Source organism: Chiroxiphia lanceolata, chromosome 22, assembly GCF_009829145.1.
Source record: "Chiroxiphia lanceolata isolate bChiLan1 chromosome 22, bChiLan1.pri, whole genome shotgun sequence".
NCBI lineage: Eukaryota > Metazoa > Chordata > Aves > Passeriformes > Pipridae > Chiroxiphia > Chiroxiphia lanceolata.
In genome coordinates this window covers 1013043-1038570 of record NC_045658.1, presented here as the reverse complement: position 1 = coordinate 1038570, position 25528 = coordinate 1013043, and the positions used below count along the sequence as shown (strand labels likewise).

The window sequence follows — 25528 nt, the reverse complement described above, 5'->3', positions numbered from 1 at the left end:
ACTTGGGGTGGTCTCAGAGACTGTGGACAAGATAAATTTTATTTTCTTCTGAAATACCATTTTCTGTAAAATGCACAAAACCTTGGTGAAGAGATTGTAACATTTGTCCTTTACTGGAGGAGTCTGAACCAGTGACACCAAGACTTGGGAAGCTTTAAGATGATCCACGTTCCAAGTGCTCTGCAGCATGGCAGGGACACCATAATGTTGTGAGTCTGCATTTTCCTCCATCTGCTGCTGAATACATGCAGAGCAGAGCTCGGAGAAGCACAATCGAGATGGGGAATTACCCTTTCATGTAAGAATGAAAAAACTTGATTAATCAAGAGATTCCCCTACACGGTTGCGATGCAGCGTGTTCGTAACATCAAATCCAACCAAATCCTGAAATCAGTCACGCAAAAGAACAGGCTTGAGCAATTCCCCTGCAGAAAGTGTTGAACGCAGCCTATCACCACTGGTGTTTCTGAAGCAAATCTGCAGATTATGCTTTAAGCTGGAAGGAAAAAAAAATGCCCTGGAGATGGAATTTGGCGGCTCCGTGTCTGGCGTGTAGGAACGTGACAGCGCATCTGTGTGGGTTGGGGATAAAGAATCACAGCTCGTCATGCTTGATACAACACAGTTGAACATGTGGAGTTCCTACATGTTTCTGTAACCTTTTCATGCTTCTGCTAATAGTGATAGTTATTCTGATCTGCTCAGAGAGCAAGATTGAGGTGTTCCTGCCATGGATACATTTCTTCCCTAATCAATTTTGAACCTGTTTGCCAGTTCCAGCTAAACCTGAGGGCGAATGGGATCTTCAGTCTCAGAGACACGACGTTCCTTTGAGTTTTGTGAAAACAAGCAGTTTTAATCGAGGAGAGAGACCTGATTAGTGGCCCCATGGAGAGAAAAGCTGCAGCGAGAGTGCAGCTCTTATTAGACATTAAAGAATGCACATGGGAGAGAGGTGTTCCTGACCGTGGGAAAAGCTGCAGTGGGAACTGGCAGTTATTGGACACCGGAGAATTCGACCTCAAGACACGCATCCGTAAGAAATGAATCTTCATTAGTTCTGCTCACAAAGCCACTTTGATTCTTCCCCCCCCTCCCCCCAGTAATATTTATACCAATGAGCTGTGGATGATTCTCCTTCACTGTTCCAAAGAGACAACTAGGAAAAGTTCCTTAGTAACAGAACTGCCTCTTTTCTGGGTAGCTGAGGTGGCCATGCCTCGTGCAGTGACAATGGCAGCTGTCAGTGGGTAATGCTGGGCTGAGCCCTTCATTCCAGGTCGAGGTCTGACTGTGGCTGGGCTGATGCAATGCTGGCTTCTCCTGACGCTGCCGGCAGCGGAACTGCTGACTTGTGTGAGGATGATATTAAATGCAGCCCAGCGAGATATTGCATGGAGTGCCAAGAGGGTTTCTTATTCATCCAGCTTCATGTAATCCCCATGTCCAAAGCATGGATTCAGCTCCCCCTCCCTCATCTTCATCCTGGTTTGAACTAGGACTCCTCCTGAGTGCTGTTCCGTGTCGTGGGGGTGTCCCAGTGGAACTGATATTTCAGGAATGGAGGCACCTATATTCACATATCACCTGGTGTGTGTGTGCTGGAACAGCTGATCTGTGGCAGAACTGGTTGTCCTGGAGGTTGCAGAAAAATTTCCTGATGTGCTGACTGTTGGATGAAATTGTTGCTACTGATAGTGGGAACTATGAGTAAACAGTTCTAAACACTCTGTTTCTTCCCTCTCTGGTGGCACATAATAATTCCATTTGTATATTAATACCTCAGCAGCATCCAAAAGGTCACTTTGCAACAGAGACATAAACAAAATGTCTTAATTAGGAATCAGTCTTACTTGGGGTCTTAAAATGGAGCTGAGCTGTAAAGCAAGAGGCAAGCGCTCGTTCCACATGGAGTTATCTCTGGACTATCTGCTCCTGAATACCAGAGGGATCAGGAGTATCGGTGAATGTGCCTCTGCTCGCTTTTTAATTTCCTACTTTGTCATCTCTCGGGAAGGGATTACGAGTGCAGACAAAGCCCTGGCTGTTTTCCGTGCGTGGCAGGAACACGTGCTGTATCTCATTAACAAAACCCCCATTTGTAGTCGGGAGTTGGGAGATTTCCCGTTCAGTGCTGCTGGGGGTAAAGGGAGCTGCAAAGTCCAGAGGGATCTGGGGTTGAGTGGTTTGGGTGCTAGGGCAGGAGGGTAGAAATATGAGCATCGTGCTTAGGATTCACCCCAGGATTGTCTGGCTGAGCTCCGTAACCTGGTTGGTTGTTTCTGCTCCTGAATTTTGACGTTTCCCTGAAGATCTTTATTACTTGGAGAAGAGCTGCAGAGAATGCCCTGAAGAACATCGTTTTTCTCCCCCCAAAGGTCACAGAACCAATAAAGATCACTCTAAACAGGTTTTAAAGTATCTCAGATTGCAATCTAGAAAATGATGGGAGCTTGGTAATTAGGGCACGTTTCTGAATCATTGTTGTCACAAGGTCTGGTGCGGCGGCTGGAAAACCAGTGCTCCGTGTGATATGAGGACCTTTTATTCTGCCTGGCTGGGGAAGGTAAAGGATTTCAAAACTGCACATCATGTGGATTTATCATTTACTGGTGAGCTTTCCTACCTGTGGTCGCCCAGAGCCCTGTCCCAGCTGCTCACTAGGGGTTACCTTTACAGACACAGCAATTTATCTACAGTAGTGCCCCCAGCACGGGTGACAAGCAGGATGAGCTGGAAACCATTGCACAGCAGGAGATGATGATATAGTTGCCATCATGGAAACGTGGTGGGATGACTGGCACAACTGGAGTGCTGTAACCTCTTGACAAGGAATTGGCAAGGAAGGAGAGGTGGTGGGTGTACAGAGTGCTTGGATTGTCTAGAGCTTCATGGTGGTGGTGACAGGGTTCAGTGTTTATGGGAAAGAATGGTGGGAAGGCCAGCAAGGCAGATATCCTGGTGGGGGTCTCTCCTAGACCACCCAACCAGGATGCCCCAACCAGGAGATCCAGTTTGTTCTGAAGAGGCAGATGCAATATTCTCTAAGCAGGTGGGAGAAGTCTCATAATTGCTGGCCCTTGTTCTCATGGGGGACTTCAACCTACCCCACATCTGCTGGAAATACCAACCCAGTGGAGAGGAGGCATCTTTGAGACTTGTGGAGTGTGTGGAAGACACACTGTGAGGGAGCCAAGCGGGGACGGTGCCCTGGTGGACTCTGTGTCCAGTTGTCAGTAGTAAACACTGCTCCTGGTGTGCCCTGGGCGCAGCTGCTGCCAGGGCTGGCGGCCGCGGGGACGTGGCCGTGTTTGTCTGGAAGCATTTGAGATATCGTGTGACAAATTCACCAGGGCTCAGCGACAGTCCCACAGAGTGAAGCGGTCGTGGCTCAACAGGTGACAGTTCCCCACATTTGTCTGAGTTAATTTTAAGTGTAGTTTTCCAGAACTGTGGAATTCGGCTTGTTGTTTCTATCAAGATCCATCTCGATGAACTGGAATGATTTTCCTCCCAGCCCTGTGCACACTCTTCTTGATAGTCTGTCCCTCGTTTTACTCTCTACAGGTCAGCTACTGTATTTATAAAATAGTGCATTTTTTAATACTTTTTGTTTAGATTCCTTTATTCTTCTGTGTCTGCCAGCCCTCAAGTCTCCTTCCATGCCAAGCATGTGATGATAGTCAGATTTGAGTGGATTTTGAGTAATGCTCTATGTTACTTGAGGCAGAGTTTAATTCCAAAGACTTGTGCTGCTCACATCTGAGGGTGGTGAAATACCAGCTCATATCACTCTTGATATGAAATTCCCTTCATAAAAAAAATTATAAGTATGTAAATATATTTCATGGCAAGTAAGGCATGTGGCTTGAATGAATACAAAGCCTGGATCATGGTAGGGTGTCATTTTCTTGAGATAAGTGTGTTTTACCTGCTCCGTATTTCATTTATTATATTACTGCCCTCATTGTGATCAGATTTGGTGCTGTGAGCTTTGCAAACACCCATGTAAGAGCCGAAAGTTCCCTTTGTGTTGCTGGCTCAGGAACTCACAGCGGTGAATATTAAACACCTTTTGTGAGCGGTGCAGGTGGAGATGCTCTCTGTGAGCTGGTGGGGCTGGAAGCTGGTGCTTAACTCTGAGCAGGATTTCTGCAGGGCAGCTGTCACCAGGGCTCGGTGTCCTGCTGCTGGTAAGATCCCCGTGTGTGAGTGTTCTGGTAAGATCCCAGTGTGGTGGATGCTGGTGGTAAGGCTGCAGTGCCATGGGTTCTGCTGCTCTTTGGCAAGTTATTTTCTGTACTGGGAAGTGGCTGCTCATGCTGTTGTGGTGGGCCAAGTTCTCAGGCTGTGAAATGAACATCCATGATAGCAGAAGACCCTAGAAATGATGTTTGTGGAGTCAAGAGACATCCATAGCCTGGCTAGAAATCCCTGTGGATCTGGTGGTGGCATCCTGCTTTATGGAGCTGTAGTATCTCCACATCTTGGATTTCCCTGTACGTGGAGCCAGACCTGCTTTGTGCAGGGGGAATGCAGGGCTGGAGTACCACGGGTACTTGGATTCATCCGGAGTTGGGAGTAAGGAGAAGAGGCACAGACATCTGGCAAAGTACTATTTCAGGTCACATTATTTTGTTATGAAATAACAACAAAGCCAGAGGAACGTGATTGGCCAAGGAAAGCTTCAAGCTGTGCGAGCGTTCTACTGAATAATGCAGGCTGGGGCTTGCCGGGGTTATATAATCACGGAGGAAGAAGGAGCTTGAGCGTGGCACGGAAAAATCAGCCGAGCTTTTCAGATGGCTAAAGATATCTGGATGTAGCCAAAGGGAACCCAAGTGAATGCAAAATACTCGGATGTCCTCCTGTATCGGGGCGTCTTGTCAAATCACGCTCGTAATGAGCGGCACAGGAACGTGCACAAAGAGCTGCTGGGTTATTTTGGGTCTTGCAGGGTGTCTTACAGTTAATGGTATCTGGAGCGTAGCGTTGTGTTGGATTTGAAATTAAAATGCAGTGAAGGTTTTTAGGCTGGGATGGAATTGACCTGCAGAACTCTGCAGTGGTGGTGATGTTCGCGCATAAAAGGTGTTCACAAGCCTGGGGGGAGCTCAGTGCGAGAAATCAGGAGGTACCGTGATTTAAAGTGGGATTTGGTTTATATTAAAAAATGAATTCTCCCTGATTTCAACCCACCTTTTCTTATCATGTGTAGATCATCCTGTAAAAATCCTAATGAGTTTATGGAATATCGCAGCTAAGCTGAAATGGTTTGTTGGACACGGAAAGCCGGGGGTGCTGGTACCCCGGTGTAGGGCAGGTTGAGGGCTGCCTTTGGCTGTGTCTGGGTGACACGTCGCCCCTGGGGAGGAGGAACCAGCCCGGCCTTGCGCTGGCGGAGGCGCGTTTCCCAACCCGGCCGCGCTGTCTGCCGGTACGGGAGGAAGAGCCGGGGAGGAGGAAGGGCTGGAGGGCGAGGGAAACATGCCGAGCAGCCGTGCCAAGAGCCCAGGGACATTTCAGCTGCTTGAATATAGAGGTGCTTTGATCTACACTGAATAAACCGATAATGCTTAAATTATGAATTCCTTCTCTTTGTCTGAAAAGCTGGATTAGCGAGGCTTTGTTCGGGCCGTGATTATTGAGCAACTTTTTGCTGCCAGGGCCGCTCGATGTGTGTTTACAGCCGGGGGCTGCGGCCGTGCTGCGCTGGTGGAAGGGCTCGGTGACATAACAGCTCTGGCACGGCCTCGTCTGCGCTTCAGCCCACCGAAAACACGGCCCTCGCCGTGACCCGGAGCTAATGATTAATCGGCCGGAGCCGCGGACGGGAAGGGGCACTAAGACGCCTCGTTTTCCTTAGTCTGCGGAGCCGGAGCCGAGCAAAGGCGCCTCTTTGTTTCTGTTGGTCTGGCGGCGATTGCAAAACGCAGCCTTGGGAAGGGCTGACGCGCAGGTGGAGCGAAGGTTGAGAGGAGCCGCTCTGCCAACACTGCCAAAGGTCGCGGCCGTGCCTCCCCTGGGCTTTTGTCCCCTCTTCCCAGCCCTCTGCCCGGACAAAGGTCTCCCCTCGGGGCGCGTTCACCTCCATCTTTGCCTTCGCTTCGGTGTGAGGGAAGTGCGGGGCTGTCGCCGCCTCTCCTTCCCCGGCCCTCCAGAAAGTAGCATTTTTTTTCCCCTGTAACGTGTTCCTGTGCTGCAGTGAAGCCTTGTGGTGATGCAGCACTGCAGATCTCCCTCCTCTCCCCCTGGTCTCCTCCCGGCAGCATCTGCCAAGACGGGAGCAGCTCGGAGAGACGCCAGTGGGTGCGGCCGGGCCGGATCCCTCGGCAGATGCATCCTCCGGTGGGGACCCAAGGGTGTCTGTAATCGCAGGGAAAACGCAACCTTCCTCTTCCAGCAGCTGGCCTGGAATACTCAGGGCCGGGTTTCTTTCATCCCCCCCTTTCTGCTCCCTTTCTCCTCCCCCCGCCTGCCTCCCTTGCTTTCAGCAAAGACGATTGTCACAGATTATCCCGAGGGCTCGTCAAGGGTACGGGCAGGACACCAAAGCACAGCGTTTATTTGTGTGTCTGGATAACAACAGGGGGATTAAAAGGCACCATCTCCGAGGGGAGTGATGTAGTACCGTGGCTGCAGTGGAGTACAGGAGTAGCCTCCCCCATGCATTTCTTAGTTAGAAAAAAATAATACTAATTTTTTAATTACCAAAATACACTTCTCCCAATGTAAACATTAACACTGGGAAGAGTTGGGCGTTTGATGAGTGATTTTTATGGTACATGGGAACCTTATTATGTGGATGTTTTGTATCTTCCTCTTTCTGGGTAGCATTACCTTGAATATTTGAACGTTTTTTAACACATTCTGGATCTTCTGCAGCAAAAGAAAACTGACTGAGGTCTGACTGTGTGTATGTATAATAACACGTAGGGGTTAGGATTTCAGAATGGGGCAGTAATTGTTGAGGTGATCAGAGCCCAGTTCTGTTGTCAGCACAGGCAGCACTTCATGTGAGGTCACTGCAGTAAAAGGGAGTTGGGATTTTAGGGATTTTGGTACCATTTAGGATACTATTTCCCCCCTCGAAGATTGTAGGCAAATATGGGCTCGTGTTGCCAGGAACTGAACGTGTTAACAGCAAAAGGAGAGTATGTGTTCTACCCGGTCACACTGGGAACTACATGGTTTAGAAGAACTCACTGCATGTGAGGGTTGGAGCCCTCTGTCCTTTTACGTCTTTATTTGTATAGAGAACCAGTGCTGAAACATGTGTTAAAGGGTGGTCCTAACTAGGATTCCTAATTATTTTCCTATTTTTGTCACGTTCATTCATGGCATGAACATTTGCTCAAATAGGCTCTTTCCTGTTTTCCTTCCCCCTCCTTCCTTTCTTGTTCCTTCTCTCTCTACATCTGGCACATCCAATTAGGCCATTTTTTTTCCCCCTCATACAGATTTTATTAACCATCTCCTCTTCAGTGCTTTCTAAATCTTGCCTTCAAGGCAAGGTAGTAATATCCAGCTTCCAAAGGGTGCAAACTTTGAGGAACAGTTCCATTTGCCAGTGTTTGAAACTTTCAATTAAATAAAATAGAAATAAATAAGAAAAAATAACCAGGGTATCAGTTTGGTGTCACAGGTTGAGAAGCTCCCAAGAATTAACATCACCCTTTGTACCCAGGAGTACAAAGGTGACAAGCTCTGCTCTGGAGAGCTGAGAGGCAAGAACGTGCCCCGTACAGAACCGTGTCTTTTTATGCCCAACAGGGCACTTTTTGACTCGAAAGGTGCTCTTGTTTGCACACATCCGTGTTCAGTGGAGTATAAACCAGGGGAAAAAGGGCTCTAAATCCAAACCAGGTTATATGTAAGTGTAGTAGGTCAGGCTGGAATGAGAAGGCAGCAGTGAGTGAGGCAGGCTTTCAGATCGTATTTAAGGATTAGTCATCCAACAACAATGATGAACTTGTGAGGTGCAGGGAAAGCCAGGCATGAAACCGAGGCAGCTGCGGGATCTGACGGCGGCTGCGCCTCAGCCCGGCCCTTGGATTCCCTTTTCCCCTGTGTGGCTGAAAACTCTGCCTGTGTAAGGTCTGTTTACATCTGTTCAGCCTTGTTCTGCCTTTGTGAATAGAAAATTTTTGTAATAATTCTTCATGGAGTTTACAAATACTTCCTGACTGGGTTTTTTATTTGTATGTCCCTTTCCTCTATGTCAGCACATTCAAAAATGCAAGTTTTTTTGCCTCTTTTTGTCCTGGATTACCCACTGCAGTTCAGAGCCTTTCCCTGGTTTGCTCTGAATCTCTTGGTTGAGAGAACTGAGCACCCAAAATGCGACATGCATTTGTTGGCTGTTAAAACATCACTATACTCATCTCTCCTATTTTGTCCTTTCTGCTGTGAGTTGATGCAAGTTATTCAAATATGTTTTTCCATCTTTCTTTCCTTGTGTACACAAACATGTTTGGGTTTATCTTTATTTTACATAGACATTTACTCATCCCTAAGTGCCGGTGTTGCAGTTACTTAAGGCACATTAGGTAGGGTGGTGTCACATTCCCTCCGGTCGTGTGGCTTGGTCCATGCTGGGGGTGGGAAGTTTAACCCCATCACAACCCAGTCTGGGGGTGCTGTGTGGGCCGTGTGTCCCACGAGGTGTTGGAAGTAGAGATCAGGAATGAGGATCACAGTGAAGGCTGGATTAAATACAGATGGGAGTAGTTGAATTGCTGTGTCAAGGTTATTTGTTTCCTAAGAAGGTGGCTGGGCTGTCTGTATTTTTCCTTGTGACCCAGTTTTGTTTTAATTGTGGCTCTCCTGTCAGACTGGTGACACACGGGGTGCTCTGGTTTGAACACCTCTCTGTTCCTTCAGAGCTGTTATTGCTCTGTTGCTATAAAAGGGTGATCCTGTGGTCGGCTCCCCACACCAGGAGAGGAGTTCAAATGTAACCGTGGGAAGTTTAAATGGCCCTTTCCCCTCTCTAAAAGCCTTTTCCCCTCTTTTTAGAAAAGCTTCTCCCAGGGATTGATTTTGCTGCTGCATGGGAAGGGCAAAGGTTTGGATGTTGCTTTTGCAGGAGGCAATGCTATTAAACATGGTCGTTTCCCCCCAGCACTAACCTGTGTGCTCTGCTTTGCTTCTCTTCCAGATATGGACGTGTTGAAAGTGTCAAAATCCTCCCTAAGAGGGGGTCGGAAGGCGGAGTGGCAGCGTTTGTGGATTTTGTGGACATCAAAAGTGCGCAGAAGGCACACAACTCTGTCAACAAAATGGGAGATAGAGACCTACGGACGGATTATAATGAACCAGGAACCATTCCCAGTGCTGCACGGGGATTGGATGATACAGTTTCCATAGCATCTCGTAGTAGAGAGGTTTCTGGGTTCAGAGGAGGTGGTGGGGGGCCCACTTACGGCCCCCCCCCATCGCTTCATGCACGGGAAGGACGTTATGAGCGGAGACTTGATGGGTAAGTTCCAAGGTTTCTCTAGGCAGGTATTTTGTATTTGATGTGGTGAGAAACACAAACTCGTATCTAGGGCCCCCAGATGGATTTAAAATTTTGGGAATTATCTATGTTTCCTATTTTGGGTTGGAAACAGAAGTGATTTCTATCCCAGTGGCTGGTACCTTGTGGATCCATAGAGGATGTGTCCTGCAGCTGGTTGGATATCTACCTACACTTGAAATAAGGTGGTTTTAAGATGGAAGATTTCCTTTGACCAGCATCGATATTGGAGTTGCTCTTTTCTAGAAGTAACGATCCCATTTCTTGGATAATATTAAGGCCTTGCTGGATGTATCCCTGCTGCCAGATGGAGCTATCTTACTCTACAACACGTGGCGAAGTTCTCTGTGGAGTATCTTCGGAATACTAGAACCTAAAATTCGGTGAAAGCTTGATGCCTAGTCCTCAGTTCTCACTATACGCAGTGGGTATGTTAATTGGATTGTCACCACAAAATTTCTAGTAAGACTTTAATGATGCAGCCCCTTGGATTCTACCGACAACTCTTAGCCATGGAAATAATGCTTGGATGGAGAAGACCGAAGGCTGCTTGTGATGGTTCCATTTTGGATCTACATAATTTCCAAGTTATTGGGATTATTCCTTCTGATGGTATTGGCAAAAAGAGATGATGGACATTACTAAATTTTGGAAATTATAGTGTTTTTATTTTTTTTTTTTTTTTTTAATGCTGGGATAAGAACTACTGCCTTGAATTTATTGGATGGTATACAGTCAAGACGCCAGTAGCCATGGGGAGTGGATTACTATCTAGTCTCTTAAAAAGCTCTCTACTGCTCCATATTAAACATACTTTAGCTTTAAGGACGTGGTGCTAATGCCATTTGTGGATACACCAGTGAGAAGTGACTGGGCTGGATGGTTACCAAGGCGGCCAGAGGATGCCTGTGGGCAGCAGCGTGAGGGCCCTCAGGCCTCGGGGAATCTTCTACCAGCTGCTTGATTCAGACTTAGGGCTGGAAGTTAAAATAATGGATCTATTTAAGTGCCTTCTGTCTCAAGAAAGAAGTCTGGGGGTTTCAGAGTTACAGTTTCAGTCTGGGACTGCTTCCGTCCAGTGGAATTTTTTTTTTTTATCTTGTCACTAAGATTTTTTTTTTCCTTGTTGGTTCATCTAAAATATCATTTGACACCCTTGCCCATTAAGAAGGTGGATTACCCCTGTAAGAGGGGCCAAAATTGGGGAAGTTATGTTCACAATTCTCTCCCTAGATTTAATTGGGAATATAGGTCGTGTTTCCACACTTGGAAAAGGTTGGTATGTCCTGCCCTGTGTATATTAGCCCCTCTCCTAACCCAAGTCAAACCCTCTCTTTCCACTAACTCCAGTAGCACTTAGTACTAATAGATAAATGAAGAAAGCACTGTAGCCAGTAGCTGTTCAGCTCTGCTTCCTCTGTCTGTCTTCTGTGTCCTTCTCACGGATAAGGATTTGTTCTTTCTGTCAGCTCGGTAGCAGTAACCCGCTAGAAAATACTGCTTTTTCTCTGACCTCATTAAATCAGCTCTCACTGATTAACACCTCCTAGGATGCTAAATGCAATCGTTTATAAAATTGTTGATCTTGGTCCTTCAAAAGGGGGAAAAAAAAACCAGAGACACGTTTCTGTGCCAGATCCTGAAATATCTTTACAAATTCCATTGTTGCGAGCAAGAGGTAATGGAAGTAGAAAGGCAACAATGAATTTCAAGCAGATGTAAAGTTAATGACATTCTGTTGCATGGGTAAAGTAGTTTCTTATATATAACTGGAGAGAAAAAATGCAAGCAAAACATGAGCAAGCTCCATAGAAAGCTTGATACTACAACAGAGGGTGAATATATTGAGAGGATTAAGGATCTAGTGATTCATTGGAGAAGGAATGGAAGGAACTTCCGGAGATGCTAATCAAAAAAGATTTAAATCCAATTTTCAGTTTATAAAAGATCCCTGAAATATTTCTGCCATTTGAACTAGAGCTGTGATGCAGGAGAGGAGGAGGAGGCACTAGGCAGAATTGGGTTATCAGGATTCAGGGGGATTGAAGTGACTCATAACTGATTCTGAAGGAAGAATCCAAGAGAGAGGGCTGAAAAAAAAAAAAAAGATTGAAGTGTCCTTCATAAGATGGATAATTAATTTTTAAATTAACTTTGGCTACCCTGACATATTTAGAATTTTACGAGCATTTTTTAAATGTTCAACGTAATCAATCTGGATTTCCATTTTGTGGATGTAACTGAGATGTACCATCCTGGTACTTCTAAATTAAACTCCTCAACTATTCGTAATATTCCTTTATCTGTCAGTTTTACTATCTCTTTATTTGAGAGATCACACTAACTCAGAACATCACCGAGCCTTTCTCAATTGACATCCAAAATGTTGGAAATACTGAAACCAAGTGGACCGTAGCTGCTGGAAAGCAGTGTAGTCATGGAGATAGAAATTCTGTGATTGCAGCAACAGCAGCAATCGCAACAAAAACACCTCCTGAAAATTTGTGCAGGGGACCTGCATCCTTGCATTTCTAACATTAGTAATGGAAATGTCTGTGAGTGTAGCAGTCTGGTGAGGCCAAAATTCCCTCCAAGAGGGTGAAATACTTTAGAACAGCAACAAGAAAACCCCTAATTTTCTGGGACTTCTCTATGGGTTATGGCACCCCTTTTGAAAGCAGCTTCTTATCTCTGGGTCATGCTTTGCACGGAGGCTTTCATGGCTACAGCCCGGTTTGCCACACCATTTTTGCAGAAGGATAATTACAAGAGCTCCAGTAATTACCAAATCTCAGAAAAAAAAAAATGTTGAAGCTCTTAAGCAAAAATGGAGGGGGGGGGGAAGAAGTTATGATGATCTCCACAAACATGAAATTTTTCAGGTTTACTGAACTTAAAAGAGCCAAAACCAAACAGAACTGAAATGAGGATTCTGCGCTGGAAAGCAGAATTTTTTTCCTGTGTAGGCAAGATGCTGGTCATGAAAGCCCCGTATTGTGATTAAACCAAAATGATTGCTCAGCTTGATCGTATATGAATATGACTTTGGAGTCAAGTAAAACGTTTTGAAGTTTGTCAGTGTTTGCTTGGTAGGTCATTGCTGGTTAGCAGAGAAGCAGTCGCACAGTGAGCCGAGTGCTGCCATGAATGTTTGCATGATTTGCTTTTAGTTGTGCCTGCCCCTTTCTGATGCGATGTTTTTCCCCCTTCCCAAATGCAGGGCTTCAGATAACAGGGAGCGTGCTTATGAACATAGTGCCTATGGACACCATGAGCGGGGGACGGGAGGATTTGATCGGACGAGACATTACGATCAGGATTACTATAGAGACCCTCGGGAGCGGACCTTACAACACGGGCTCTATTACACTTCTCGGAGTCGAAGTCCGAACCGTTTTGACGCTCACGACCCCCGTTATGAACCTAGGGCCCGGGAGCAGTTTACATTGCCCAGTGTGGTACACAGGGATATCTACAGGGATGATATTACACGGGAGGTACGAGGCCGAAGGCCGGAGCGGAATTACCAGCACAGCCGGAGCCGGTCGCCGCACTCGTCGCAGTCCCGGACGCAGTCCCCTCAGCGGCTGCCCAGCCAGGCCGCCCGGCCCACCCGCTCCCCCAGTGGCAGCGGCTCCAGGAGCAGATCTTCCAGCAGCGACTCCCTCAGCAGCAGCAGCAGTACCAGCAGCGACAGGTAGGTCCCTGTGCCGGGGGCGTGCGGGGCGTTTGCCGAGGCAGCGAGGAGTTGTGAGCCCGAGCTGTGGAATGGTGGAGTGTTCCACGGCAAAGCGTCAGTCACTGATGGAGAAGTGAACTGGAGTGAAATGTAAAAAGGCTCAGTTGGAATGAGATGGATCTGAGGGGAACACTGCTGGCATCACTGATTGTTTTCCATGGTGGATCTGTGCAGCGTCCATAAGGCACTGGCTGGGCAAAACAGGGATGTACGGACACGCGGCCTCGCTGCCCGTGAGCGGGGGGGATGGTGTGACTTTGGTGTGCTCGCAGAACGGTGTGACTTGTAGGTACTTGGAGAACAGGGTCACTGTTATGTGCTTCAGTGAGGGAATAAGCATATTTTAAGGTCAGCTACTTTTACAGGCCAGAGTTTAAGGTACTTTGGGAAAAGGTGACTGGTATTGTTCCATCTCGTCTCGTTCCCTGTCACCGATGACATTTAAAAGGTTGATTTGTCGCCTTCCCATTTTTTCCCCTGTTGCCTCGCAGCAAAAATTGTAGACTTGGAAGAATTAAAAGGAAATAATCCAAGTTTGCTGTTCCTAGTGATGCACCCATGTCCTTGGTTCTGTGATAGTTCTGTATTTGTGTGGCTTCATAAAATACCTACAGGGTGGAAAGGAGGTGCTAGAGGTAATCCCTGATTTCTTCTAATAATTTTTAAATTCATGTTGAAGTGCCTCTCTGATTTTTAGCCTTTTAAGAGTAAATTCACCCTGAGATGGAAACTATGAAGCTACAATTGCACCCGTAAATGTTTTCTGCTCTTTGGTGAAGAGCTCTGCTCCTCAGGAGGGTTTGCAGAGTTGGCAGCATTCCCTTTGCATACCAGGTCTTTTCTAAAACTGAAAATATTCATTGAATAAATAAGTGTATCAGTAGAATAAATACCTAGTGTTCGATTTCACAAGGGCTTGGAGTGACAGGACAAGGGAATGGCTTCCCACTGCCAGAGGGCAGGCTTTGATGGGATATTGGGAAGGAATTCCTCCCTGTGAGGGTGGGCAGGCCCTGGCACAGGTCTCACAGAGCTGTGGCTGCCCCATCCCTGGAAGTGTCCAAGGCCAGGTTAGACAGGGCTTGGAGCAACCTGGGCTGGTGGAAGGTGTCCCTGCCCATGGAGGGGGTGGAACAAGGTCCCTCCAACCCAAACCAGTCTGGGATTCTGTGATTATCACCATGAATGGAATTTACCACTGGTATAAATCTCTAATCAAGGTAATTATTCTCACCAAATCTTTCCTGCTTGAACGTTGGACCTTCTGGAAGGGTGAGATGGGCTGACACAGGGCAGAGCCAACAGAAGGGAAGATGAGGAAATCATCTGATTTCCTCATCCTCTCACGTCTAAAGAATCATGCCAATATTTATTTACTTCTTTTAATTATTGTTTTCTCTTCCTGGATTTAGAAATCCAGGTGGTGTCTTGGCTGGAGAGCAGGTGAAGAAGATTTGAGACGACTTTTAGGCTCCTTTAAGCCGTGTTTGTTTATTTCTAACACCTCTCTCAATGAGAGCTTAAGGCTTGGATAAAGACAACCCTTTGTCAAAGACTTTTCACACTTATTACCACTTAAAAAAATCCCGGAGACTTCCAGAGGTCTCAAAAAAAAAATCCTAGAGAAGATGGATTTGAAAGGAGGGCTGGTTACATTTAAGGTTTAATAAAAAAATCCCAAGCGGGGGGGGGGGGGGGGGGGGGGAGGGGAATCTCTTCTGGTGCTCCTTTGCTTCTTGCAGAGTGAGAAGGGAGTCCAAGAAACTCGTAATGTGAAATGTCATTGTTGGGATGTCGAGGCGGGATGAAATCCTGTTCTGGATTTGAGAGGACTAAATATGATCCCATTGGAACTAAGTTTTCAGATTTAATGAGAAGAAAAGCAGTGTCTGCTGTGCTTGAGCGTTTCATTTTCTTGGCAATTTCTGGTTGTAGTAATGGAAAAGTAGACGATACTCAGGGAGGAAATAAACATTTTTTTCTTATTAATATAGTAAAATCAAACTCAGTTGATCAAGTAACAGAATCTGGTGGATTGTCCATTTAATTTTGGAGAGAGAGCAGTTTTACATGTTTCTCGGCAATTGGTGAGATGTTAATAAACGTTTAACCTCTCTTTACTTTGGGAAGCAAAACCCCACCTGGCCTTGAAGCCTTTCAAAGCACAAGTGTTTTTTTCTGTTTCATTTTTAACACATTCTGAATTTTGCCACGTAAATATTAAGCCCCTCATACCCTGTGGCGAGCGAAAGCTGCCTCACCCCCTTTTCACTCTGCTCCCACTCACTGTGCAATATATCCAGTTTCATTTGTCAGGAGAATAATTATTTCCTGCAATTTCCGTGGTATTCACAGGGATTTTAGCAAGCTGGAGATTCTTACGGCCTTTTTATAAGTGGAAATGTCCAATTTTATGAAATTATTAAGGTCTTTATGGCACTGAATTCTTCTGAAGCAGAAGAACTTGGTCACTCCAGTCTCAGCTGGCAGGTGGAAAAGGCAAAGTTGTGTTTCCTCAGGGAGGTGGGTCCTGCCTCTCTCCCAGGGGTGTTTGGGACACACGGTGGGTGTTCAACACCGGTGGGAATTTTTGTGCCTGGCACTGTCCTGTGTGAGCTGTGAGAAACGAGCAGAAAAGTGGCAAAGGAGAAGTTTGGGCTTCCTTGCTTGTGCTTCTCAAGAGCTGTGTGGAGGAAATCACACTTCGATTAAATGGGGATGATTTTCCTGGACAAAAATGTCGGAAAAATTGCTCTGCAGATTGCTTAAAAATTAAAAAACAACCCAAAGAAAGCCTTTATTTCATAAAGGTTCACAGTTTGTTGTGTTGGCTCTCAACTAAGCTTTGATTTAAATTGCTATTTGGAGGCCTTTGCAGGTAATGGAGCTGCAAGGGAGTAATTGAGAAACTAAAACCGAAAAGAACATGTTAAAAATAACCGATATTCTGTGAAGCTGGGCTTTATTCGGGGTATTTTGTGGCCTCTCTGAAGTTGCCCACTGGGCTGAGGTGGGGAAGCTGCTGGATGTGGGTGGTTCCTGTGTGGATTTGAGGAGGAATTTGTGTTTTGAAATGTTCTTAACAGGAGATTGCTCATTCCCCACCCATATCGTGCAGAAGGGTTGATGGAATTTTTTTATCACCTTGAAAGAGTAAAAAAACCTTGAAAATTATAATTTTCCGCCACCAGAAGCCTCAATTTCTCCGTTTTGGTGATTCAGACGCAGACCACAAATGATACATTAGCAAACATATTTTCTGTACTGTGTCATGGAAGAAGCTGGATATGGATGGAAGCTGTGTGATCCCATAGGAAGCAAACCAGATTTTGTTTGTGCCCTGCCCAACCTCCTGGAAAAAACAACCAACCTCCTTTTTTTTTTTATTTTGTAGAAAAAGCTTTTCTAGGCTGCTTGTTGAGGTGCTCTAGTGCACTAAAAATAATTTCTGGGCTTTTTGATCCAGTTTTGTAACATCAGATGGCCTGACACATCTCTTGCTGCTCCATGTGTTAGTAATTATTTTTAAAGCTTTGCTGCAGGGATGTGCTGAACCACCTCAGAGTGGGACGTTTCACTCCCAAAATCCATGTTGGGATGAGATTTAAATTATTTACAAAATCCTGGCAGCGTTTGATTTCCTACAGGTGAAGTCCAGAATGTGGAAGTGGAAACACCCTGTGTGTAAATGTACAGATGAGCGACCTGAGTTTTCCTTTTGCCTTTAATTTATTTTTTAAGAATGTTTATTTAGTTGTCCATTTTCAAGGGCGCTGGAGGATTTACTAAGTTAAATGAATAATTTCATATACTTTGCAATGTAGTCACCTTTAATTTATTTTTAAGAGTATTTATTTGGTTGTGTCGTGTCAGGGATGCTGGAGTTGGATGAATAATTCCCTATAGCTTGTAATATAAAATAGATACTGTGGAATTAAAACAGCAATCTCAGCTTAGACACAAAACTGATTTTATTTTCACCAAGATCTAGGTGAGCACAGTCATTCCAGCCCTGCTGAAATCAGGCAGTGGGAAGCAGTTGCATGTATAGATGTTTGAAAATTGAATTTTTTTAGTAATTCTAATAGCTGTACTTAAAGTTCTCATGACAAGTGGGCAAGGCATAAGGTAATTAGAGATTGGTTTTAATTTTAGATTTCTCTTAGATGAAATTCTTTCTGGAGCAAGGAGTTACAGTTGGAATGGAATACGTGTGTGTCTTAATATTGAAATAAACTGATGGAAAATACTGCCAAGAGAATTTTAATCATGAGAAAAACAGGCTCCCTGAAACCTCCCATGTATTTTATTTTGTATGGGACTTTCTTGAAAACCCTGCGTCAACAACTGAAGTGAAAGTAGAAAAAAGTGAGTTTAGTTTCATTACATAATGCAAACCTTTCCCTACCATTGTCTTCATCAGCTTCGTTGCTGCCAGAAGTGATGAATCACTGACTTAGCTGGGATTTGGGATTTTGAGTGGGTTTGGAGATGCCTGTGCTGAGAACAGATGAAAAATCGGGAAAAATGAGGTTAAATGTAGCTGTTTAGTCTTTATTGAAGAATTTGTGAGATGGCTTTTGTCGAGGTTTAGTAATTCCACATAAATTTTGCACTGTAGAGATGAGCTGAATATTTTTCATGTCTTCTGGTTAGAACGAGAGGGTTGAGCACGCTCCTGTTTGTATGGGAAAAGAATTAGGTTAAGATTTAAAAATGAAAGTTAAAGAATTTCATAGAGTAGGAAGCCTTTTCCATTACACAAAGGCAACAGTAAATCCTGTTAGAGTCAGGTGAAACCTCATCTTTACCTTTTGTTCACATAAACCCATGTGCTGCTTTGATGTTCTCTGTGCACGGCAAAATGTGAATTAGGGAAAGGAAAATTAAAAAAAAATCCACCTCAGATACTCGCAGTTTTTTGTTACCAACTGTCGAGCGTTTCCACTTTGTTCTTCCTTGTGTTTCTGCTCGTCTCAGCCTGTGCTGCTGCTCAGCTAAATATAACCGAGACCATCCTTTAAATGTGGTTTTTTTACCCTTGGGACTGTATCGAGTTTCTTGAGATTGAGCACAGGCAGAACGTTTTCAGATGGCTCTGGAGACTAGAATACAGAAAGCAAACCTTTATACATGAGATCTGGCGAAAAAGACGTACCCGCACATGTGTAACCACATAAATAGATCCTCCCGTAGAAAAAAATGCGATATATCAGAGATCTCCTCACGGGCGGTGAGGAAATGGTGCCTCGGTGCCCTTGGGAGGGACCAGCACAACCCGCCCGTCCCTCAGCCTCCCGCCCCAGTTGCCGACAGCCCGCATTACCTCACCCCTGGACTCGGCACTAATCTACTAAAAATGTGCGTTGCATAATAAGATTTTTATCTCGCTCAGAAACCCCGCCGCTTTCTCTCGCCTCACGGCCGGCGGAGCGCGGCCGGCGCTGTAATGGCGGCGCGGCCGGGGGGGCGCGGGCAGCCTCGCGCCGCTGTTTTTGGGGAAAGGCGGCGTTCTTCGGGGCAAAGCGAGTGTTTTTGGGGGCAAAACGTTGTGTTTTTGAGGGAAGAGCGGGTGTTTCGGGGGAGAAGAGCGGGTGTTTTGAGGGGGAAAGCGAGTGTTTCTGAGAGAAAAGAGGGTGTTTGGGGGGGGGGAAGCGTGTTTCCCCAAAAAACCACTCCCTTTTCCCCGAGAGAGCGGGTGTTTGGGCGGGGGATGGGGGGAATGGGTGTTTTTTGGGGAAAAGCGAGTGTTTTCTGGGTGGGAAGCGGGTGTTTCTGACGAAAAATAGGGTGTTTCTGAGGGGGGGGGGAGGGTCTGTTTTTGGGGGGAAAGCGGGTATTTCTCGCCGCGATGTCTCCGCGGGCGGGGGGCGGTTGTTTGTGCTCAGAACCGGTCTGAGCCGGCGGGAGCCGGACCCGCCGCGCCGCCCCCGGGGCGGGGCCGCCCGAACCCCGCGGAAAAACACCGCGATTGCCGCAAAACTCCTCCATTTTTAATTAAAATATTGTAACAGAACACCCCCCAGCCCTTAACGCTGGAGCAGCTCTCGCTCCTGCGTGAAGGTTTTCCCTCACACAGCGCAGGGAAGGGAAGCAGCAGCGCCTGTGTCAGAGCCAGCTCTGAGGGAGGAAACCGCCCTCTCTCCCGCTCAACCTTCCAATTTTAGGTTGTTTATTTATTTTTTTTATTTTATTTTTTTCAATGCTCTACGCTCTCTAGAAGTTAAGCACCGGTTTCTCCGCTGGAGGGCTGAGCCCCAAAAATCCCCAAAACGGGTTATTTTGGAGCATGTCCCCATATCCTAACACCATCGTTGCCGTGAAAGCACACAATTTCAAAATAAAATAGAAATTTAACATTGTTAGTCCTTCTGGGAGAACTCATCCCCCATCTTTTAAATACATTGGCAATAATACTTTGAAACATTATAACCGAGTGGGTTTTTTTATTATTTTATCCGTCGTTTTCTTGGCATGAGTGGCCCAAAAAAGAGTGGACATTTGGCTGCAATTAATACCCCCCACCCCTCGCCGCACTCCCGGTAATTGTTGGTAATTGCTGGCTCTAAATGACAAAGCAATTAAGCAGCTTCCTAAATGTTCAGAAGTAGGTGTTTATCTAAATCTGGGCTGTCAGGCTTTGTTTCTGTGTTGGGGCCCAGAAGCTCGACTGCTTTCTCAAAGTGGAGTTTGATTCTTCACAAGCAGAGGAAAAAAAATCATGTCTTTTTTTTCAAATTTATTTCAGGAAAGGAGACTTAAAAATGCATCATGTTAGGGATGGATGAAGTGGAAATTACTCTAGAAAAATATCTTTTATTACAACGATAACTATTTTTATAATTTAAAATGATTTCATTGTTTTGCATTCTCTTAAAGAGATTATTACTTTATTTTTAGTGCTGTAAAGGTTTCTTGCAATGAGATCAGTCTTTGGTAGTGAATATGAGGATTTCTGGCAGCTGAATCCGGATCCTTATGTGAACTTACCTTTTCCTCTGCTGGGGGAGGAAGACCTACTGTGTGTTAAAAATAACATTTTTAAGTCACCCCTGGACAGCTGCAGGTCTGTGGGAGCTGGTATCTGGTGTGAGATTTGGCGATTTCAGGTCTTCCTAACCTCCTTATTTAGGAATGGTGGGAAAAACCTGAACTGTATGGAAGGCATTGCTCTCACCAGCATTGTGGGAGACTTTGGGCTATTCCTTAAATCCGTGGGAGCTGCTAAAAATTGCTGTTTTCCCCAAAGGTCAGGTGCTGTCGGTGGATTGGGTTTGACTTTGGGGTTGTGCGTGCGCGTATTAATAAAATGGTCACTTCTAATTGCATTTTTAAGGCTTTGATTTCCTTCCAAGTATTTTGCTTAATCATCTTGAGTAGGCTGAGGGAAGGAAAGAATTAGCTGAGGTCAGGGAAGTTGAAGCTGCCCGTGTTACTGCTCAGAAGCTGGGCTTAGTCTGAGGGATCCTGAAAGCAGGAAGAAATCTGCCGTACATTGAGAGAGCAAGGGGAAATCAAGCCTGAAAAAGCCAAAGAAAACAGGGAAGCGTGGGGTGCCTTAGGCTGTGATGGCTCCCTCCCTCTGTATGAGTGGTCCAGATTCTCCTTTCTTTGGGAGAAACAACCGGGATGTGAATCATCGCTGAAATAGATTAGAGGGATCAGAGCCTGGAAGTGTTTGTCTGCATCGATGTTGGAGTCAGACAGCTCACATGGAGACACACCACAGGCACCAGAGGTGGGGGAGAGCATTCCTGTCCTAAAGACCTTTGGAATAATGGGCGCTTTAATAATTTCTAATGAATATTCACGTGGTGGGATGAATAGCAAAAGGAGAAGGCTGTATTGAATGCTTCCTGAAAAATACCCGTCATTACGGTGATCAAAGGAGAAATCCAGCCCTCACCTGGGCTCAACCCTATGGTGTTCCTATTAAAGCCTAGACAGAGCGTCCCTTTGGACTTGCAAATACAGCGATTTGTCGGTTGTTGGTTTTTTTTTCCCCCCAAAGAGAGTGTTTCTGGCTCTGCCAGAGGCGTGGATGCAGGAGAACCTTCCCCTTGAAACCTGAGGGCTGGGAGAACAGCTCTCCTTGCAGCGACCTGGCATTAGCCTTAAAAACAACTTTAGGTTGTGCTTAAATAAGGTCACAGGGATGAGAATTAATGGTAAATAAGCCTTATTGGGGGGAAAAAAAATAAAAAATAGTATCATCCCCTAATCTTTACCCGTTGAATTAACCGTGTACCTGATGGGCTTAACTTTGTCCTTAACGTCCAGGCATCCAAACCACTAATGATGGCATCAAGGTTTTAAGTGAAAAAGCTTCTTAGCAGGAGATTAGGGGTCCCACTCCAGATCATCAGCTGGTAATGCCACTCGGAGAGGAGGAGGCAGTGCAGCACTGAGTGGAAAATCACAGACTTGGAGAGAGGTGAGGGCTTCAGTGTTGTGTGGAGAAATAATTCATGTGCTGGGATGTAGTCCTAATTTTTTAAAACCTTGAAGTAAAGTGGAGTTTCCAAAAGAAGGAAGAATGAAATGTGCACTATGTAGATGCCATGTTAATCAAGTCCTTGCATAATTATTCATTAAGTGCCTAATATAAGAACAAAAATAGCTCTGGCATTAGGAAACAAGACTTGTCTGTGATCCCTCCTCGCAACAGCCCCATAACAAAGGTAGGGAGCTGTTGTTTCGTTTCTGGTCCTTCCAACCACGAGTGCTGTCTCCTGTCTGGAGAAGTGAGACGTGGAACCTTTTAATTCCTTCTCTCTGAGAAACGTCTGGGCTTCCATGTGCAGTTGCTTTATTTAGCTCAAAGTGATGGTTTTGGCTCAAAGACACTCAGAAATCCAGGATGGCAGGAAAAGTACCTTTTGGAGAATCCTTTCTATGAGAGGGAAGTGGTTTTCAGGGCCATCTCATTTCATGATTGCCTGATATTCTCCATAGGTGTCCAGAAATTTTCATCATTTTTATACTTGGGGAAAATACAAGAACTTCATCAAGCCCTTTAAGAATCAGGAGTAATTAAGACACATCTCCAGCAGATCCTGGCACTAAGGGCATTCACGTGCTTATTATCTTTCATCCGTTTGAGAGTAGAGAACTTTTCTAGCGTGATAACGTGTGAAAGAAAGGCACTGTTCTCCCTGAAAGTGAATTCCCAGGAATGCCGGCACTGGGTCCTCGCAGACAAACAGTTCCGGGCTGGGCTCAGGGAGATGCAAAGTGTCCTACTTACTGTGGCTGCTACAGGTCTGACCTCCTTGGATCATCTGACACCTCGTTGGGTAAGAGGTTGCTGCAAGATCTCAAACCCTCAAATTATGTAAGATTTACACACTTGCTTTGATGTTGGTCCCTCCCTTCCATGTTTGTTTACTGCCTGGTGTGTCCTGTTGGATTGTGAAGGATGACTAGTCACAGAAAGGGAGCTGTTGGGTTAGTACAGATTTTCTGTTCCTCTTGGCTTTCTAAACGCGTGTGGAGCTGTGCTTATCCCTCTTCCGGAGTCTGGGAATACGCTGGGACGTCCTGCGCCGGCCGGGGCTTTGCTGGGTGAAGTTTTCAGTTTGTTTGTTTTTGAGTTGGAGGGAAGGGCAGAAAGGCTCATTGTGTTGCTGGAGGAGAAACAGAGATGGTATCTAAGTTGTCTCAGGAGTTGATGTTGGGTTTGCTTTTTAATATTCAGTTTCCCTCCAACTTGGAGAAATCACGTGCGTAAAAAGGAAGGTGCTTAATTAATACTGTATGTGTGGCTGCCAGGGTTTGGGGGCTTGAAGCACCAGATCCCATCAGGGAAGCACGCAGGCTTTGCCTGTGGGAATTCCTTGGAGGACTTCTCTTCCATGCTGTCATCTTCCACTGCTCCTCCTTTCCCAGCTGCTCCCATGTGCTGTGGAAGCCAGGGGGCATACAGGCACTGGATCTGGGGGGGGTGTACGTTATTGTTTTCTGTATTTTTCCCTACTTTTCCATTTTCCCCACAAATTAAGTGCTCATCAGTGCTTTACAGTCCCTGGTCAATGTGATGGAACCAGCCCAGGCTTTTGGGAAGGAAAATCCGTGAACTTTTGACCATGTGTGGAGATTTAATCACTAAATCGTAACAAACACCACGGAATTAAATTACAATAAGGTGCTTTTTCAGAAGTTACTCTTAAGTGACAAACACTGTCATATGATACTGGTTTTCCTGGGTTGGTTTTGTTTTTTTTTTTTTAATTTCTAGACCTGGCATTACTCCCCATAGTTGCTCAACATAAAGATACATTCTTCCCCCCCAGCTCTTTATACATTCACCGGGCTGTGGCACTTTACCCGTTCTGTACAAACATTGTCTTTTTTATTTTATTTTCATGACATCAGTATTTCTGCCCATGTGAAATTTCACAAAAAGTTCTACTTTTAGTTGTATTTTTATTTGCATGTGGGCAGCAAAATGAAGTAATTCCCAAATATACTCCTAGCCAAGAGATCCATCTGTTCTCTGCATTTTTAAATGGCAAATTAATCCTTAGCATACAACTCATCAAATGTCTTCTCTAATGTATGCTGCCTGAGATCACAGAAATGACATTTTTTTCCCAGACCTTCCATTTTAAGTAGTCCTTTACTCCGGAACAGCAGCTCCCATTCCGGTTCTACAGAGCACTCCTGTGCTTCTTCCAGTTACTGTTGTTGGTCTAAAAAGGGGCATGAAAAAAAACCCCAAACCTTAAAAATGATTGTTCCCTTCATCTCTTTGGTGTTTCCTTGAAAGGCTGTAGAAGATTCTATTAGAACCTTAGATCAGAGGGACTATTCTATGATCTAAGATGTAAGAGAATAGAAATTATCTTGGAAAAACACCCTTGATGAATGGATTTATTTCTGATGGAGACCTAGAGTCACTCTGTCCGTATTCTTTTGGATTTCATTCTTTGGACAATAGTGACCATTTTTAGAAGTGCTAAACTTCCCCGGCATTATCTGCCATAAAGGGAATTTCTATATTAAGCTTTGCAGGCTCCCAAATTTACTTAAGCAGCATTGTAGATCAGCTGTGTATCTTGGCATGCCTTCCATTGCAACTCCCATCCCAGGAACAATTCTGTTTATAGGCGAGATGCACCACTTCAAAACTGCTCCAAATCAGGAATTTCAACAAATGGTGTTTTGTGTGACGCTAAAAAACCCAGTGCCTTGGCTTGGGAGGAGGAAGAAGAGCTGATAGATAGTGCCAGGTTTGGGCTTTTTTAAGACAAGGTGTGATGCTTTTCAAAAACAGGAAGACAGAATTAATTCTGCAGGGCTGTTTGCTGGGATCTACCGGCAGCTTTATGTTAAAAAATAACTGCAGAAATAACCTGGGGGTGAATCAGAGCTGGGGCTTTTTTGTGTTTTAACATATGTATGAAAAAGACTTTTCTTCTGAAAGATGCCCAGTGCTCAACTCTTAGTTAATGCCAAATGGGTTTAAAATTGTATTTAAAAGTGTTTATTCCCAGGAAATCATTTGACAGGGCTTTTAAGGCAAAGAAGTTACTTTTTATCCCACAAGTAAGCGTTTAGTAGCCTACTTGGACACAGTGGTGGTTGAATTTTAAATGGCATTTCACTGTCCTGGCTTCTGGACAGCACTTGGAGTAGAGTTTTGGTGTTTTTTTTCCTAAAATGCAGAGTAGGTCCCTTCTTGAAAGCTGCTGTTGTTGTTGAGGAAACTGCCTTTAAATGTTAGGCTTGATCATCTTGGAGCTCTTTTCCAACCTTAATGATTCTGTGTTGCTCTCTTGGTATTTTGAAAAGATTTGGCCTCCCAGGAGCCGGGAGATCGAGTTCCTGAGCCTGTTCCCTCGGTGATTCACGGAATGACCTTGGGCAAAGCCCTTGGCTCTTCTTGCCTTACTTCTCCCTCTGCAATGCAGGGATGTTAAGACATACCAACCTCCCATGAATCTGGGACTAAAATGGGGGGTTTGTTTAAAGATTTCATGTGCTCTGAGGTGTCATTTGCAAAATACTGATTTAGATCATCTGCTGACAGCTGGCAGAGGCTGTTGACTTTCACGGGATTACGCTGCTTTTGGCCAAAGGGTTGAAAGCCATTTTTGCTGGACTGTGGCAGTGGGGTCTGCCCCTCGTTTGCTTCTCAAAGCTGCTGGGAGCACAGACTGATCAGTGCTGCTCTTCTTCAGGCATGTCCTGACAGCGTTTGGAATAATTTGGTTGAATCCTGGCGCGGCTGGAGGAGGTGACTGCAGTGGGACTTCTCACCAGGGTTC

At 45.4% G+C, this 25528-nt stretch overlaps 1 protein-coding gene and 1 long non-coding RNA gene across 10 annotated transcripts in view; one reads left to right on the top strand and one right to left on the bottom strand.

Annotated features, from left to right (window-relative positions):
* SPEN (spen family transcriptional repressor) overlaps positions 1 to 25528 on the top strand; it is a 77598-nt gene that overhangs the window by 19509 nt on the left and 32561 nt on the right. For all 7 annotated transcript variants that reach the window (XM_032709124.1, XM_032709123.1, XM_032709119.1 and 4 more), the window contains 2 exons: positions 9161 to 9481; positions 12741 to 13217. In XM_032709124.1, coding sequence (XP_032565015.1) covers positions 9282 to 9481; positions 12741 to 13217 — 677 coding nt within the window. In that variant the 5' untranslated portion in view covers positions 9161 to 9281. The remainder of the gene's footprint in view (positions 1 to 9160; positions 9482 to 12740; positions 13218 to 25528) is intronic.
* Positions 14604 to 19115, bottom strand: LOC116797522. Of its 3 annotated transcripts, none has more exons than XR_004360674.1 (3): positions 18071 to 19115; positions 17668 to 17937; positions 14604 to 15942 (listed from the first exon to the last, which is right to left on the bottom strand). It is a non-coding gene; the product is annotated as an uncharacterized LOC116797522 (long non-coding RNA). The 3 variants fall into 3 exon arrangements; XR_004360673.1 differs by lacking the exon at positions 14604 to 15942 and having other exon boundaries at positions 17215 to 17937; positions 18071 to 18364; positions 18586 to 19115; XR_004360672.1 differs by lacking the exon at positions 14604 to 15942 and having other exon boundaries at positions 17215 to 17937.